The sequence below is a fragment of the Euprymna scolopes genome, chromosome 5, assembly GCF_053919585.1.
Source record: "Euprymna scolopes isolate OS-2025 chromosome 5, ASM5391958v1, whole genome shotgun sequence".
Classification (NCBI taxonomy): domain Eukaryota; kingdom Metazoa; phylum Mollusca; class Cephalopoda; order Sepiida; family Sepiolidae; genus Euprymna; species Euprymna scolopes.
Genome location: NC_136486.1, coordinates 34,545,493 through 34,563,833, shown reverse-complemented (window position 1 = coordinate 34,563,833; position 18,341 = coordinate 34,545,493). Strand labels below are relative to the sequence as shown.

At 36.7% G+C, this 18,341-nt stretch overlaps 1 protein-coding gene across 2 annotated transcripts in view; it reads left to right on the top strand.

Moving 5' to 3' along the window:
- The window catches only part of LOC145276766 (uncharacterized), a 448,989-nt gene extending 430,931 nt beyond the window's left edge, over positions 1-18,058 (top strand). For both annotated transcript variants that reach the window (XM_080128020.1, XM_080128019.1), the window contains one exon: positions 15,242-18,058. In XM_080128020.1, coding sequence (XP_079984146.1) covers positions 15,242-17,382 — 2,141 coding nt within the window. In that variant the 3' untranslated portion in view covers positions 17,383-18,058. The remainder of the gene's footprint in view (positions 1-15,241) is intronic.
- Positions 18,059-18,341: the final 283 nt, after the last annotated feature.

Here is an 18,341-nt window from a genome sequence, read left to right as displayed (position 1 = left end):
TTAGTGATTGATTTTGCGCTATGAAACAGGTACTGTCAAGAATTGTAAATGTCAACTGAATTAAAGGAATGAATTATAAGATGGTCAACATCATGAGCTTTGGAATATAGACTTTTTTATTCATTCACTAATATATATATATATATATATATATATATATATATATATATATATATATATATGCTAGCATTTCAGCCCGGCGTTGCCCGGGTGTTTGGATGTGTATGTTGAGCATAAAAAAGCGGTCAATTTTTTTAAACTTTGACCCCTATTAGGGCTCAAATCAAGTTATTAAGTTAGATCCATGCCCAAAGAAACCATATCTAAAATTTCAAGTGTTTAGATCCAAACTTGGCGAAGGAGTTTGGTAGAGTTCTCAAAAGTCAAATCGTTGAACTTTGACCACTTAACAGCCAAATTTCTGGCCGAACACGGGTTACAAAGATTTTCCCAAATCTCAGTACCCTGTATATTAAATTTCGAGTCTGTAAACTGAAAATTGATAGAGTTATTGCGTAGGAAAATGTATGCACACAGACACGTTTACTTTTATAGATTAAACAAAAATATATACGCATACATGAATATATATGGAAACAATTTTATATTTACTGTAAACTTTTTATGCAAATATTATGCAAGTATAAATCATGTAGAATATCTGCATGAATATAATTACACGTAATAGTTAACTAAGATGATCATCCCATAAGAAAACCGAAAAAACTAATAGTGAATTAATAAAAAAGAATGTTTAAAAGAATATGCAAATTAGCTAGATCTTTTGCTAGTCAATGCAATTCCACAATTCATATATAAGAAAATTGTATTTTCTTTTTAAATAAATAAAAAAGAGTTTTTAATATGAATATCAATACACAAAAATGAAAAGCGAATTTATAGCAGTATATATATATATATATATATATATATATATATATATATAATGTCATCCACATACAGTACTGCTTCACTGTATCACAGCTCATCAGTGTGGTTAGACTTAACTATCCCAAGCCAGAATTGAAGCACTATTTGGATTTGGGTATGCAAAATTACAATATTTAAATATTATCTAAACGCCTTACACAAAGAACATTGCTTTGTAAGCTAGCGGCAGTTTGTTATTTTGCTCTCCAATAAGGAGCATTTATAATCATCCACACACAGTACTGTTTGTTATATCGCAGGTCATCAATGTGGCTAGACTTAACAACTACCTCAAGCCAGGATTGAAACTCACTGTTACGCTATTTGGGTGCTGCTAAGATGGGTGTGCGAAATTACAATGCTTAAACATTGTCCAAACGCCTAAGCTCTATCTGTTTACACAAAGAGCATTGCTTTGTACGCTAGCGGCATTGCACACAGTGCTTCAAGCAAACTATATTACCTTATCAGCCTGTGTATTTTTCATAAGGAGTTTTGTGACAGACCATTTAAATTCATCTTTCTGTTTTACGATACTTTTTCATTCATTAAATTTATTTATTAAATTTATTTACAACTTTTTTCTTTATATTCATTCATGTGAATGCACATTCTATTTTGCTTTTGAAACAATAATGCACCCAACCCTAACCCTAACCCTAACTCTATCCCTAACCTAAATATGACCAAACAAAGATAGTATGCCAAGGTCAGCTTAAAATGTTTCTTGCACATTTCGTTTCATTCAACTTTATAAAATGTGGCTGAATCAAAAAACAAAAACTTATAAAGAAAAGAAAAGAAAAATCCAGTAAAAACAAAGACAGAAAACATAAAATTTAAGGTTTTTTGTTTGGTTCTTTCTTTCTTTACTTTTCATTTTTTGCAAAGTTCAGACTAAGTTTCAATCTTTTGTGAATGGAAATCTCTGTAAGGAAGAAATAGCAATGAATGGCACCAACTACGAGACATTTCTGAACTCTTCAAAGACTCGTTCTTAGTTTCAATTTGTTTGTTTAATAAACAAAAATTTCAAAATACGGGACAAGCAAACAGAAAAAAGAATAAACATTTATATGCACTTTGCTTTCATTTTCTGTTTTTAGTTAAGTTTTTTCTTTTTTTTAATTTTGTATTTTTTAAATTTTGTATTTTATGTTTCTTTCTCATGGTTTTCTTTTTTGGGTGTCGATTTTCCCCTCTTGTATTATTTACTGTCTATATTAGTCATTCATTTTGTGTTGTGTATACGTAAACAGCAAGTGTTCATCCAAACAGTAGCCAATTCAATCCAGTAAAGCGCAGTGGGCTCCCTTTATGATAGAACTCTTCACTGAAATCGTGCAGAAAATAAGAAAGAATTTTCTCTCTCTTGTTAACCAAGGCTATCAGATCTATCTGAATGAGAACAAAAATAAAATTTGATTTAGTCAAGAAGGATTTCTCATCCACTGAAAAGATATAGTATCAGAACAGATACTACACTTTTCTCCTAGCCAAAAAAAAAAACAAAAAAAAACAAGGATTGTTAATAGTAACTCTATCAGTGTTTGTCTGATAAAGTTTGAGTAATGCTTCAGAGTACTACTGAAATCATTCCTTCCAAGATCCTTAAATTTACCCCCCTCTTCCATGCTGAAGACATTTAGCATTATATAACCTGTGGGGATCTGATCTTTGAATAAAAATAATACAACTCCCAATCGGATGTTGACTCGTCGGCTAGTGTTGCATACAAAGTGTACAAAAGCGTCTCTGCACATCGGCTCCACGCAACCTTCCGGTCAAAAAAAAGAAAAATAATAATAGCGCCTAAAATAAAGTATGGAAAAGATAAATAGTCAAGGTTTTGTGAATTGAGGGAGAGAAAAAAGAAAAGGGGCCGAGAGAAAACAAGAGATAGGCACAGCGTTAAGCGAGAAGAAAATCGGCTTTCAAAATTAAACCCGACAACACTTCTCTGCTAAGGATTACTAAAAAAAAACACCGAAAACTGAAGAGAAGATCTCCCCCACCCCCACCCACCCCGACAAAAGGGATAAGCACTGTTAAAAACGCCCACCTTTCAATTCCTTGTTTTCTCTTTTCTTCCAAGTATAAAACTGAGCTCAACTTTAAAACCAAACTTTTATTGCGCATAAAAGCCACCCCAAAGTTTTTTTATGGAGTTATTATTGCGTGTTTTAACACCTAACCTACCTAACCCTAACCCTAACCTTAACCCTTAAGTCATTCCTATTATGTGGATTCATTGGACTACTGTTCTCATCTTGAGTGTCATTTATACACCGTTTCCGTCGATGTAACCTCCGACCTTCTTCAGGTGATCTTGTTAAACTCGGGAATGTTTCTTTCAATTTCAGGAATTTGGCCGGAATTGTATTTTTTGTCCGCAAAAACCGATGGCGCAGTGGTTAGACTACTTAGAAAAATCAATTGTAAAAATGATATTCTCCTAAAAATTGAAAATTCAATTCTCAGTGTGGGTGACCAAAAAAGACAATTGTATATTACTTAGGACCTCTATCCAATCATGGCTGACGGAACGAGAGCATGCTACCCCGGTGTAGTAAATAAAGAATTTCATTTGAAATTCCGTCCAAATTTCCGAGTTCAACAGAAACGTTCCCAAGTTCATCAAGATACATCCGAAGAAGGTCTAAGGTTACAGCGACAGAAACGTTGTGAAATTTTCACTCAATATGAGAACAATAGTTCCATGAGTCCAAATAATACGAATAACCAATTCTCATCTCAAAAAATTTCACCAACTTTTCCAGAGACTTAATAAAATGGCCATAGGGAAGCAGAATTAGCTGTGAAATATATCGTATGGTTGTTCAGGCTTTTCAGGTTTTAACGCATCAGACTCGCTCCTGTATATGAAGCTACCAGAATCATACGGTACTAAGCATCACTTCAAAAAATAACGTCAAAAAACAGGTTCAAAGTTTTGTTTGGTAAATCTTAGTCATTCATGGATTATGTTAATGCCAACATCAATGCAGAATGACTAAGAAGCAATGTAAGTGCAGTAAAACTTTTTGTGTCTTGTTTTTTTTTTAACTTAATCAACTTTATTACTATGTTAAGATACAACAATAATGCATTTTATTGTATCATATCACATTTGACTATTGAAATGAACGTAACATGACGTGATAGCTTAGGTGTTGCATTTCATTAAAAAACAAAACAAATATCTCTATTGATTTCTTCAGGGGCAGGTTGATGTTTGATGCTTAGTACCGTATGATTCTGGGGGCTTCATATACAGCAAGTGAAATTAATGAAATTTACGGTACTAAGCATCAAAAAGCTATGGAGACATATTTGCTGCTAGGCTAAAAATTAAAACATGAAACAATAGCTATTACGTTACACATGCATATTCATAATGCTGCCATTCAACCTTCACCTGGCAAATTCCATTTTTTTCATTTTCACACTTTTGCACTGATTTTCTCCAGCTAAAACTCAAATATAAAATCTTGCATGGGTTCGAATGCCCTATATATTAACTTTCATATCTGTAGACAAAAAACTGACAGAGGTGTTTGGTAGGCAAAATTTTTTAAACATATATATATATATATATATACGCATACATAAATATATATAGAAAGAGGTTTGTGTTTACTATAATCTTTTTACGCAAATATTACGCAAGTATAAATTATGTAGAATATCTGCATGAATATAATTACACGTAATAGATAATTAAAGATCATTAGCCCATAAGAAAACCGAAAAAACTAATCAGGAATTAATTAAAATGAATGTTTAAAAGAATATGCAAATTAGCTAGATCTTTTGCAGATGAATGCAATTCCATGACCTATATATAAGAAAGCTGGGGTTTTTTTTTTTTTCTTTTTAAATACTGGGACAATTATTCTTTTGGGTCCCAACCAGAGTGCCCCTTTTGCCTTTTTTTCGGGGAGCTGGTTTAACTCCACATAAAAACGACCTTGTGTCACATTTCGCTTTGGTGGGAAAGCAAATAAATACTAATAGAAAAAAACTTTTTTAATACGAATATCAATACACACAAAAAAATATAGGAGTATAGATTGTATACCTGGGCTTTGAAGATGTATATCTCCATGCTTTATTTAACAAGTTGCCTATCTTTGTAGATAAGATAGTGTAGCCCCTCTCAGGTGACACAAGGGTATCAGATAACGTATACGTACTGATATAGGATGAAATTTTTGAAAAGCTTTCCCCAAACAGACGGCATAAAAATAAAAATTGTCCAATTAAAAAGTAATGAGACTTTTTTTTTTAATGGTATAGTTTTTTTTTGCACTAGCTCAAATGTGGCAACGATACTTAATGCACAGGCAAATGGTGGCTTTATAGAGATGTAGGGCAACAGTATATCTACGGTCAAATGGTTAGTTTATATACAATACTAGCAGATGTGGGGAGTTTTCTAGCCCGATAGAGGGAGTCTTCCTTCTTTGTAGCAAACTTGCCAGCATCTTCTCTGTATTGATGGTGTAATTGTGTATTGTGTATGTATTGCGTGTATATGCTAATACCGAGCTGTGAGCAAAGTGACGCCGCTATGGTACGGAGAAAGAAAAAAAAACTATAAAAAGAAGTCAGAGCACCTTAGATAGGACGATCACGTTAGAGACGTGGGTGACGTGGTCACAGCCGTAACGAGAAGTCACGCGTGGCGGAAGAATGAGGAAATAAATTCATGTTGCCTGAGAATGCCCAGCTGAGACGTTTAAATGTTAAACTCTCGCGTAGGTGTTATCAACTAAGGCAATCAGTACTTACAAGGTTATTCTTAAGAATATCAAAACCTTTTTCCAAAGAAAAAAAAATTGCAAAGAAGCCGAAAATGTACAAAAGAATACTAAATCCGATTACACCAAATAGAATATCCTTTATTATTGCTATCTCATAATGACACAATTTTCAAAAGCGCTACATATAGTGCGATATATCCTTTATAACGGACATTGTGCTTCAGTGTTGATTTTTATGTCCAAAGGGAAATAACTCCGACTTAAGTACAACCGATTATCTCCCTTTACAGGTTGAAAGTTAAGAAAACTACCGATCATGCGCATTTCTATATTTCAGAAATAAAGAACGCCCATGAAAACCGGATCAGTGTAGATTATAAGCACACGTGTATCTCTTTTTTTTTCTTTCTTTCTTTTTTATCTATTGCTAAGTCTCGAAAACCGAGCTTCAGGCGGGTTGAAACACCTATTGTTTGATAAAGAGATCTTACCTCGAAATATATTATGGAACACGGTCACACATATTAGATTACTGTCTAGAAGTGGTGACTAAATTAAGTAAGATTTACTACTAAAAAAAACAAAACGTTTTTTTTTCTTTCTCAACATCAGCCTATATAAAATTTTTGGAAACTCGAGTGGACTAACGCAGTTCACGTGAGTTTCAAGAGATTAGAAACACCTATAAATTTGACAAAGAAGTTTTACCTCGAAATATATGATGGAACACGGTTACACATAATCAGATCATTGTGTAGAAGTTATGACTAAGGACATAAGATTTACTAAAACGAATTCATTTTATTTTTGAATAGACTACTCTCTAGCAAAATCCAGAAAATAACTTAGCATAATAACATAACAGATATTGCGTTTCTGCATTAAAATACTCAAAAAGGATTGATATGCCATAAAACTCTGCCAATAATTAATTATATATAAATTTAATATGGTTATGCATTATTTTATCTATAGCTGATGGGTAAAATAACCTTTCAACATTATAAGCGCATATGTGAACACAGTAGAATAGGATCTGAACATGACATGTTTGATTCCAAAGTCAGAGATTGTATCTATTAGGCCACTAAGAGTTTGGTTGGATTTGTATTCTATTGGTTTGATTTGGCTCCGTCTTCAGGAAATCTCCTGAAAGCAATATATACTGATTATTATATTCATGATAAGTGCTTAACTCAGCTCGAAACCCTAGTTCTTTCATAAAATATTCACAGCAAGAACTCGTCTGGCTACAACAACAGCAAAGAACTTTCCTTTCTTTCTCTCTCTCTCTCTCTCTCTCTCTCTCTCTCTCTCTCTCTCTCTACCGAAAACCAAATGGAACTGCCTTGGACAAAGTTTTTTTCCTAGAACATTTTATGTGTGGAGCAGGATACTACAAGTCTGCTTCTCAACCGATAACAGCATGGCCATCTTCAAGTTTCATGCAGATAAATACTTCTGACGCCAACTTTTTTTTTTTAATTCAATTTTCACCCCAAACAAGGCACAGTGCCACTTTGAAGTAGGAGGCTAATATTGGGGACATAATTTGTAGGGGCATTATGAAGGGAGATGAGTAAGAAGATGTTTGTTCACATTACACTTGAACTTCTGCATATCAGTACAGTTGGAAAAGCAGAATCCCGGAAGGGAGTTCCAAAGACTTACAGTTCTGGAAAAGAAACTATTGGAGTAAACGCCTTTCTTACACCTAGGGATCTCTACTGTAAAGGGGTGGGACTTAGTTGCTTGTCGGGTTTGTTGAGGGTAGTCACGTCGAGGAGGTACAAGTGCTTGCAGTTTGTCAGAGTATTCACCATTAAAGTATTTGTAGAACAGGCAGAGGGGCGCAACCTCTCGAAATATCGTCCTCTTGGTAAGTGGCTATACATCTGTAAAAAAATAAAAGGTATGCAAGAAAGAATTACCTGGTAAAGGACCTTATAGTAGACTTGAAAAACGCTGGACTGATCAGGTCTTCAACAATGTAGAGCTTCCTTTACAAACCGTATAAAAATTAGCAAGGCTTCAGAGAAAGATTAAATCTGACTAGATAGGAAGATGAGTACAGAAAAGGAGACTTCGGTGGTATGGCTACTTTGAAAGAACTAATGAGACTTTTTGAGTTATTAGATGTAAAACGGTTTAGATAGCAGACGCAGTTCATAAGGGGAAGGCGAAGGAAAACATAGAAGAAAGTGATAATAATGGACTTGAGAGAAAGAGGGATAAATGAAGACTTGTCCAGAGACAAATTAGTCTGGAAGTCAACTTTTTAGTTATCCAACACATGCCAGTATGTTAACCAACAATGACTATGATGATAAAGGCCTTCAAAACGTTGGATTCGTCCGCAACAATGCGGAGCTTCTTTTCTAACCGTGCAAAGATTGACAAAGCACAAAAATAGTGGAAGGATTGTCTATTAAAAAAAAAGTGCTAAGTTTGGAAATCAATTTCTTAAAGTCTAGTTTGGAAATCAGTTTCTTAAAGTCTAGGGAGATGTTTGTAGAAAAGGAGACTTCAGTGGTATGGTCACATTGAAAAAAAAAAACGAGTAAAGTTCTTTGGGTTAGTAGATGTAGAACAATTGAGGTATCAGGTCCAGTTCACAGGAGATGGCCAAAGAACACATAGAAGAAAGTGATAATGATGGTCTTGAGAGAAAGAGACACAAATAAAGACCTGGCCAGAGATAAAGTAGTCTGTAAATCAGTTTCTTAAAGTCATCCAACACATGCCAGCATGTAAACCGGTGAAGAAGAAGAAGAAGAAGAAGAAGAAGAAGAAGAAGAAGAAGAAGAAGAAGAAGAAGAAGTGACCGAAATAGATCCAATAAAAGTTGAAGCCAAGAAGCCCCCCCCCCTCTCCTTGGAGTCTGGTGGTGCTAGTGTTGAATTGGCTGCACCATGAAGTGCGGGGAGGGGGTCGTGTTAAAAGTTAGGTTGACCTACTATATGTTAGTGGTGGCCGAATATAGCAGAAAAGTGACAGTTGACACAGGCAGAACTTCACCTTTCATTTGTGGTTAGATTAATCAAAAATCTCCCATTATTTGTTTGTGACTCACACACGGCCAGGAAAGAATATGATCTACGCAGATCGGATTTCTCGGGCCTTTGTTGTGTCTAGAACCGCTGTTGCAATCCTATCTCTCAGCCTGATTTGTCAGATATAGTATTACAGCAGGAGGAGGAAGAGGAGGAGGAGGAGGAGGAGGAGGAGGAGGAGGAGGAGGAAGAGGAGGGGGAGGCTGGTTAGAGAGGAGGGAGGAGGGTGTGGGAACCAACAGTCGAACAGCGATTACATGTAGTGGATGTCGTTTAGGATGAACGAGAATTTGTTTTCTTTTTTTTCTTTTTAATTTCCTTTTTATTAAGTACTAGCGGTATTCAGCCTGCGTTGCCTAGTTTTTTTGTTTGTTTGTTTGTTTGTTTGTTTGTTGTTGTTGTTGTTGTTGTTGTGTGTGTGTGTGTGTGTGTGTGTGTGTGTGTGTGTGTGTGTGTGTGTGTGTGTGTGTGTTACGGCATACCAACACATTTTGAGTTATTTAATGCGGAATCCAGTAATTTTGGAAAAAGGTTTTATGTTGTAAGTTTTGTATATCTCCATATATTTATTCGTGGATATTTTTTTTTTTTTTTTTTTTGCATGTCTATCTTTTTCTGGTTATGTAATGTGGAAGCCAATAATTTTTATATATCTTCAATTTCTTTCATATCTCCAAATATTTATTCATGGTGTTTGGTTTGATTGTTTTGTTTTATTGCTTTTCGAATTATTTAGTGCTGAATCCAGTATTTTGGTAAAAAAGGGGGGGGGGTTATACTTCACGTTCTTTATATCTTCAAATACAGGGTGACCCCCCCCCCAAAAAAAAACAGAGGACATTCAATTGTTTTTCTGAGCATTTTACAGTCAACGGAGAAAAAAAAGGACAAAGACCCTAGTGTTTTGATGTGATGTTTTGAATATAATAAACTAGTTATGACCAAAGTTTCACTTCATTCGGACAAAATACAAAGAAACGAGGCTTAATTAGAGTTGGACCCCTTTTTTTGGGGGGGGGTCACCCTGTATTTATTCATCATGTTCAGCGATGTGCAGGGGAAGAGGTGCTAGGGGTGTCCAAGCACCTGCCCTTTTTACTCGTCTTTTAAAAGTGCCCTTTTCAGAGGAATGTATTATAGGCCTGTGCCCCACTGAGTCGCCGTTTTTTTTTCCACTTGTGCATCTGCCCTAAAAAAGAGTTCTCTGTGCGTCACGGATCGTGTTTGTTTTGTAGACAAAAAATTGTTGATTTTATTTTAACTTTGCAATACATGATTTCTCATAAAAGAAAAAAAAGAAAGAGAGAGAGAGAAACAGACCAAATGTCAAGGTCTCATGTATGATATGAAAAGAAACTGGAATCTTAGGGAGATATTAATCATACCAGTTATTATAGGTGCTACAGGGCTTATGAAGAAGAACCTGAAGTCCCACTAACCTGGTGAACCAAGTGCAAAAGAGATCCAGACAATTGCACTTAAGGGAACAGAGCGAGTATACTAAAAAGAGCTCTCGGTTGGTTTCAATAAAAAGTAGGGCAATGTTGGCAGCTGGTTTGGCTGCCCCATACCCAGCATTACAATCTTCAAAGAAAGAAAATGAAAAATATATATATATTGCAGATTGGAAATGATTTCAAATATAAGCCTCGAAAACAGAACTTTCACATGACATTTGCAATATGAGGTCAACTAAAAAAAAAATCTGTTAGCGTGTTGTTGTTTTTTTTTAAGTACGTTATTAACAACTACAAAAAGGTAAATAGGTTTAACGAATTGAAACGAATTTGTTTATTTTAAATCTTAACAATACAAATAAAAATAATTATTTAAGTTAGGAAGAAGTTGTAGTTTACTTAAAGCATTGTGTGTAGTGTATAAGGAGTTATGTGAAAGCTATGACAATGCATTTTGTAGAAAAACACTATAAACAGGATAAATGGCAATATTGAAAAAATTTTAAACTTCACTGAGATGTTCTTTGTTTAAGAGTGAAAGTATTTCCATTGTTTAAATGCATTGGAAGTTGAAATATATAACAATTCTCAGGATATATATTATTTTAATGGGAATTCATTATTGAGATGAGTATTATTAATTTATTTATTGCGGATTATTATCCTCATCTTTCTTAGATGTTGTTTCACGACGTTTCGGTCAACTATTCCTCTGGCCTTCGTCGGGTGGTAACCGCGACGGAATAGGAACAACAACTATGGAAGTCAGTATTTGCTGAGGATGCACTTAGGATATTTGGAGTTCCTATCCCGTCACGGTTACCACCTGATGAAGGCCAGAGGAATAGTTGGCCGAAATGCTGTGAAACAACAACAAAGAAAGATGGGGATAATTGTCCGCAATAAATAAATAATAATTCTCAGGATAAATATAGCACTAATAACACTTTGCTCAGGCATAAAATCAAACTGCATTTCTTCTTTTTACTGCTATTTCAACCCCAAACTAAACACAGTGCCACTTTGATGTAAGGGGCTACTAGTTGGGACCAAATCTGCAAGGATACTATGTAAGGAATTGAGCAGCAAGATGTCTGTTCACATTACACTTGAACTTCTGCATGTCAGTAGAGTCAGGGAAGCACGGAATCGAGAGGAAATTATAAAGTCTAGCAGATTTAGACATACAGGCATTTAGGGATCTCTACAGTGTAATAAAATAAATACGGTACAATCACGTTAACACACCGGTTCTCATCAGATCAGCGAGGTTATGCAATGTTGAGCCTGGCCAGTACCAGATGGGTGACCATTTGGGAAGGCGAGGCGCTGTATGTACTGCTAGGTAAAATACCAAGTTGAGAAACTGGTGTGGTCTATCCTTCTCTCAAGGGTAGATAGGACTCTCTTAAGCCGTGGCAGGCACCCTGTCTAGTGATGGCGTTACAATAACAAATACCCTTGATAACCATGGCGAAGCATTAAGTATTCAGCTACCGACAAGATTTGAATTACACTACAAACGCATGTAGTGTTTAATCTCGGCTGCGGCTGTGCTGGATTGGACAGTGTAATTTTGCTACTTGTCGAGTCGGTGTATGTGCTTTGAGTTTATTAGAGCACCTTCCATTAAAATACTTGTAAAACAGACACAGAGATACACATTTTGGTGATGAGACAGAGGTTGGAGTTTGGTTGCTAGTGCGGGATCGATTAGGTTGGCGACTCTTATTTTAACCTGCCTTTCATCTTTGTTTATATGATTTCTTATTTGCTGCTGAATTATTTCCTTAATCTCTTTCTTTAATTTTAAGCTTCTGTGATTATCTTTATCCAGTGTTTCCCATTTACCCAACAATTCACAAATGTACTAAATTTTCCAGTCTTTTAGGATAAACTCTTCTTTTATAGTCAAATTCGTTAAGTCTGCATCTCAATGCAATTTTTACATACTTTATTTTTTTTAGTGGCCTTATATCATTTAAAAATTAAAAAAAAAAAAAAAAACTCGGTATAAGATAAACTTTGTAAAATTATTTTTATTTATTTTTATTTTTTTTTTTAACGGTTTCAAAATTTTATTGAATTTCGTTTAAAATAATGACCAGACGATCTTTTTAGCCATGTCTGAATGATTGCGTTCGTGTCATCGTTTCATTAGCTGATTTGAGTCACGTGACAGTTTCAAATTATAAACACGAGCAGACGACAATTACGAAGGTTTGGGCGGCCTTTTTTAGGTGAAATTTTGGGTTGAACTCTCAATGGAACTTAATTTTCATCTCTGTGGATATGGGTTTCTGCTATTATGAAAATTGTGTCTTACAGCCTTCAGCATTTCTGTCCCGATGTGTGTGTGTGGGGGGGGGTCCTCCAGCTTTACCCTTCTTCATTTTACCTCCAGCTTTCTCTATTTCTTTAATTCTTATAGCTGGACCAGATACTGCTTAAGCAACATCTAGATTTTCACGATTCTATGCAAACTCAATATTCAACAATTTCTTATAGTGGCATTTCCAAATAGCTTTCTTAATCTCTTCAATTGTTGCTAACACTTCATTGTCATTTACGAGGGGCGTGCAATAAGTAATGCCCCTGACCCACTTCCAGTTGTCTGATCTAGCTGAAATTTTTCATGTGCAATGATTTATATCTCTATGGGTTATGTGGCAAATTACAGCTCTGAACTAATTGTGGTTTCTGTTTTACAGGTGTTTGAACTGAGTCAGGTGTGAAATAGAGCCTGTTGAATGTCGAGCAGTGATCCGGTTTTTGTATTTGAAAGGATGCACACCACAGGAGACTTTGGATGAAATGAAAGAAACATGATGATAATGCCCCATCATATGACCTTGTAAAACGCTGGCATCGTGAATTCAAACATGGCTGGAAGTCTGTGGAAACAGCTCCCAGACCTGGTCGCCCCCCCTTCTGCCATTGATGAGGCATCTGTCCATCAAGTTGAGGCTGCCATTTTGGTGGAAGATCGGCGCATTACTATTCACCAAATAGCCCAAAATGTCAAGATTAGTACAGGGTCTGTGGAAACTATAATTCATGACCATTTGTATGTGGTTATGAAATCCAACCCCATCCTCCCTACTCTCCTGACCTTGCACCCTCTGACTTTCACCTCTTCCCAGTCATGAAGTTGTTTTTGAAAGGAAAGCGTTTCCCAGATGATGCAGCCTTGATTTCTGAAGTCAAGTCCTGGTTGGAGGACCAACCTGGGGTGTTCTACAAAAACGGTCTGCAGAGCTGTATCAAACGATGGGAGAAATGCATAACTCTGGGTGGTTCCTATGTAGAGAAAGACTAATAACTGTGCCAAGTTTCGTTGCTCTATTGCTATGGTCAGGGGCATTACTTATTGCACGCCCCTCGTAGTATGCACTTCTCTCCAATAATTAACAATATTTGTTTTGCCACCTGTTTAGCTATCCTGAATACTTCATTCTTTTCATCATCCTTTTCTAGTATACTAGCAGGTAGACCCGACGTTGACTGGAGTTGAATATTGATCGACAAATGTTTTACACGCCCATATTTTTATTATCATCAAAATCGGTGAAATCGGCTGTTTTTCTATCAAATCGATTGATTGCCTGCTCTAGTTGGGGACTTATCATGGTGCACCAGGAGAAAACTCACATGCCTCTCACAGTGTCTTATTTCACAATACATTGGAGTGTACATTGATGTTAACTTTGGTCAAAATCGCATGTTCCTTCTTTCATCGGATGATTTTGATTATCAATACTTATTGAAGACATTCTGATACAAAACCTATCTAAGAATACTGCCAAGCACATGTAGTACCTTCATGAGAGATTTCATAAAAATTGGCCCAGCTGTTTTCAAGTCCATCGGGAACGAACTCACACATACAAAGTTCCTTTTATATAATAGATTTAGAATTCTAGCCTTTTTAGCTTTTTCTTAGCTTTTTCAGCCTTTTTCTTAGCTTTATCGTAGTTTTTTTTAGCTTTTTCTTAGCCTTTTCTTAGCTTTTTAGTTTTTTCTTAGCTTTGTATATTGCTGTTCTTGCTTTTCTCTTTGCTTCCAGACACATCTTCTTATTCACTTAAAACTTTTATCAACTAACTCCTTCGTTGTCAGTTACATACACATATCAACTTCCTAATTCCACTATCATGCTAATTTATGCTAATTTATGCTAATTTATGCCTTAAAGACCTTGCTTTTTTGAACCAAACATTAATGCTAATGCTTCCCAATTTTTTTTTTTTTGCTTTGCTTTCCTGTTCTGAATAGTCAAAAACAAAGACAACAGTTTTCATCTACAAAACAACCAAACCAAACACTATGAATAAATATCTGAAGAGCTTGAAGCATAAAACTTTGTCCAAAGTTACTGGTTTCAGGGGTAACTAATCCAAAAAGGACTGATATGCCTTAAAACAAAACAACCAAACCAAGCATCATGAATAAATATTTGAAGATATAAAGAAGTTGAAGAATAAAAATTATTAGTTTCAGCGTTAAATAACCCGAAATTGGTTGAAATGTCGGAAACACAAAAAAACTAACTGGGCAACGCTCGGTAAATACCGCTAGTATTTAAAAAAAAAAAAAATAAAATAAAAAAGTTTTATTAAAAAATCCAACAACAACAACAAAAAACTATTGGTAAATATTTGAGGATATAAAAAACTTTTTTTTCAAACTAGTTTTAGCATTAAATAACCTGAAAATGGTTGATATACTCTAACACAAAAAAACTAACTAAGCAAAACCGGGTAAATATTGTTTGAGGACATACAGAATTGAAACATAAAATCTTTTTTTCCAATTTACCCGATTCGGCATTAAATAACCTGAAAAAGGGTTGATATGCTGTAAAATGAAACAATCAGACAAACAAGTCTTGTCTCTAACTTCCAACAATGTTCTTATTTATTGAATAACCCTGGCTTATTTATATATATATCCATAAAATTATTTAAAATCAACATTTGTAGGGCTCCCATTTTTATTAATAATATTAATGATTTCTTTTGATTCTATTTTTCAGGTTATAATAATGAAAATCTGCCGTCCGGTTACATCATTTGCGGTTGGTGCCAAAAACCAGGAGTCAAACTCTTCACCTTGAAGACCCTAAACGGCTCCAAAGTATTTTGCAGTGAGGTCTGCTTTACGCAGTGTCGACGTGCCTCTTTCAAGAAAAACAAAATTTGCGATTGGTGCAAACATGTGCGGCATACCGTTAACTACGTTGACTTCCAGGACGGAGAGACACAGCTTCAGTTTTGCAGCGAGAAATGCCTCAACCAATATAAAATGAACATTTTTTGCCAAGAGACCCAGGAGCATCTGCAGCAGATCCAGGCCTCAATAGATAACAATTCATCCTCTAATGACGTGTCTGATAACCAGATCCTCATCACGCCTGACCTTTGGCTGCAGGAAAACATTGTCCGGCGCCACAAGAAAATCCGGTTAACCCAGGAGGAGGCAAACCACTCGGAAACAAACAAAGACCAGAATGATAAACCAAAAGATCTGTCCAACCATGTTGAAAGCCCCGAAACATCAGGCTTGTCGAATACGGTTGAAAAGACGCACGACAAGGTCAGCCTTGATAAATCGCTTAAGGAAAGACTAGCAAAACGCTTGCAGAAAGATCCCACCCACACAGCTAGTCCAAACATGACCCCTTTACAAAAACGTCCACCTCCAAGTCATCCACATTTTGTCCCTTCGATGTTCCCCCACCCAGCAATGAATAATTGGTGGAACCATGCACAAATGATGGCATCAATGGGTCCTGGCTACCCCGCATTTGGAGGTTTTCCTCCTGTCATGTATCCAGGAATGTTCAATCCTCCTTTTAACCCTATGATGCCTGGTGCACCACCACCACCACCACCACCACCACCACCAGCACCACAACCTATGCCAGAAACTTCTAGACCTCAGAGTCGACATATCAATGCTGCTTCTACACCAGGTCCCGTAGTAACTCCAAATGCTTCCGCTTCTTCTCCAGACATCTCACAGAGACAATCCCAGAGTCCTGCTGTAGCATCGAGCGCCACTAATAAATCTTCAACAATTCCCAGAAATCATCAGTTCGCACCAATGTGGCCTCCAGTGTTTCCTATGATGCCCATGCCACCCCAAATCCCCCAGCAGGGAGAACCTAATGTTAACGTTGGTTCCAATCCGACAGTGCCTCCATTTCCAATGCCAGCACCAAACTGGGCATCCATGGGCATCCCTCCACAGACGGCGATGATCCCGTTTCCGTTCCTCTTCCCTTTGCCTTTCCCCATACCAATTCCGATCCCGATCCCGATGACTTCCGAACAAATTGAGAAACTCTTGAACCGGGTGTCAAATAGTAGCAGCAGCAGCAGCAATAAGGAAGATGAGACATCATCTGAGTGCGAAGATGTAAAACCGCAAAATCTACAAGAGCACCTGAATCTCAGTTTGAACCATCACAGCAGTAACAACAACAGCAACAGTAGCCACAACAGTCTTGATACAATGTCCCTCACTCAGCCCCGCACTGCAGCAACCACCACAAAAAACATTCCGAAGGAGTGCATCACATGTGCCTCATGCGTTACCCCCAGCAAAAGCACTGCGCTACCTCGTCCGAGCTCAGTCCTTTCAGTTAAGAGCGACTACCATGCCTCATTGACAGAGGTGACTAGCGTCAAACGACCTCCAACTCCGGCCAGTGTCAGCTCCATAGAGTCGATAAAGCGCGTACGCCATGAATCAGTGAACTCTAACTACGACGAGGTGATAGACTTGTCCAAGGATAGCAGCCGCGAAAGTGCACACCGTGAAGTTATCTCCCCGCAGAGCCACACTGTGCCAGAGCACAAAAAATTAAATTCTGTCCGTTCTACATCAGTACCTCTGCCAAACGCCGCCGCAGGGAAAAGGGAAGCAGACTTTTTACACGTCCCCAAAATTCACATCGTCTCTACGCCTACAGACCCTCCCCTATCACAGCACCTACCCCTGCCACCAACGGATCATGCCTATTCACTAAGACGCGGACTAATTTTGGACGCTCCGAGCGTACCAAAACGGCCCAAAAGCCCCTCTCCAGAACGAAGGAATTATATTCGTAGCATGCCTCGGGATATCATGGAGGCCCGGCGCTGCTTACGAACAAGAATCAAGACGAAATGAGAATAAATGACGTTTTTTTTTTTTTGTTTTTTTTTTTAAATCAGCCACTTTTAGAAATTGTGCAACATTGTTTAGGGGCCAAATTTTGGTCAGGACTTGTTTATTTTTCTAAAAGTTGCTCTCCATCTCTGAAAGTCATTTCTCCCACAGCCCAACGTTGATGTTAAAAAGAATATATCAACTTTCAATTGATCGATTCTCCAAGCATATCTCCTGATGTACATCATGTCCAAATGTCTCGATCTTTCTTCTTGTTTTAACCAAAGTTACACGACAAAAATTGTCTAGAATTTCTTAGATAAGGCATTCTTAATTTCAGTAGTATGTTCTGTACCGTTTTTATTCATCTTAGTTGGAATCTTCATAATGTTTTGGCCGTTTTACTCTCTGGTCTTCTTCAGGATTTTTTGCAATTGTAGGTAAGGTTTTAGAAATTTCAAACTGAATAGATGATTTAATTGTGAGAATATAGAAGGTTGATTCAAAAATATTTTTGTGTGAATCCTATCTTTCTACCTAGAAGTTACGCTTTCAAATACACACACACACACACACACACACACACACATACACACACACACACACACACACACACACACACACATATATATATATGCAAGCATTTTAAACCGACAGAAGAATTTCAACCGATTTTCAATTTTCGTATTTCACACAAGGACAAAAGGTGTTTGAAATCTATTACTCATCACCAAAAAAAAACAAAAAAAACAACATTTATTCCTGCTTTCAATTTGAGAAGTTCTTCTAGGCTGAAGCAAGTTTTACTTTTATTCCAATCCAGAGTGCACCTTTTTGGGGAGCTGGATTTTCTCCAGATTAAAAGCCAAGCTTTTGTGTAACTTTGCCCTCGTGGGGGCGATAAGTAACAAGGAACAATGGAGGAGAAGCACAAGAAACAAATATACTGATAGTAAATATTTCAAAGACAAGAAAAACAC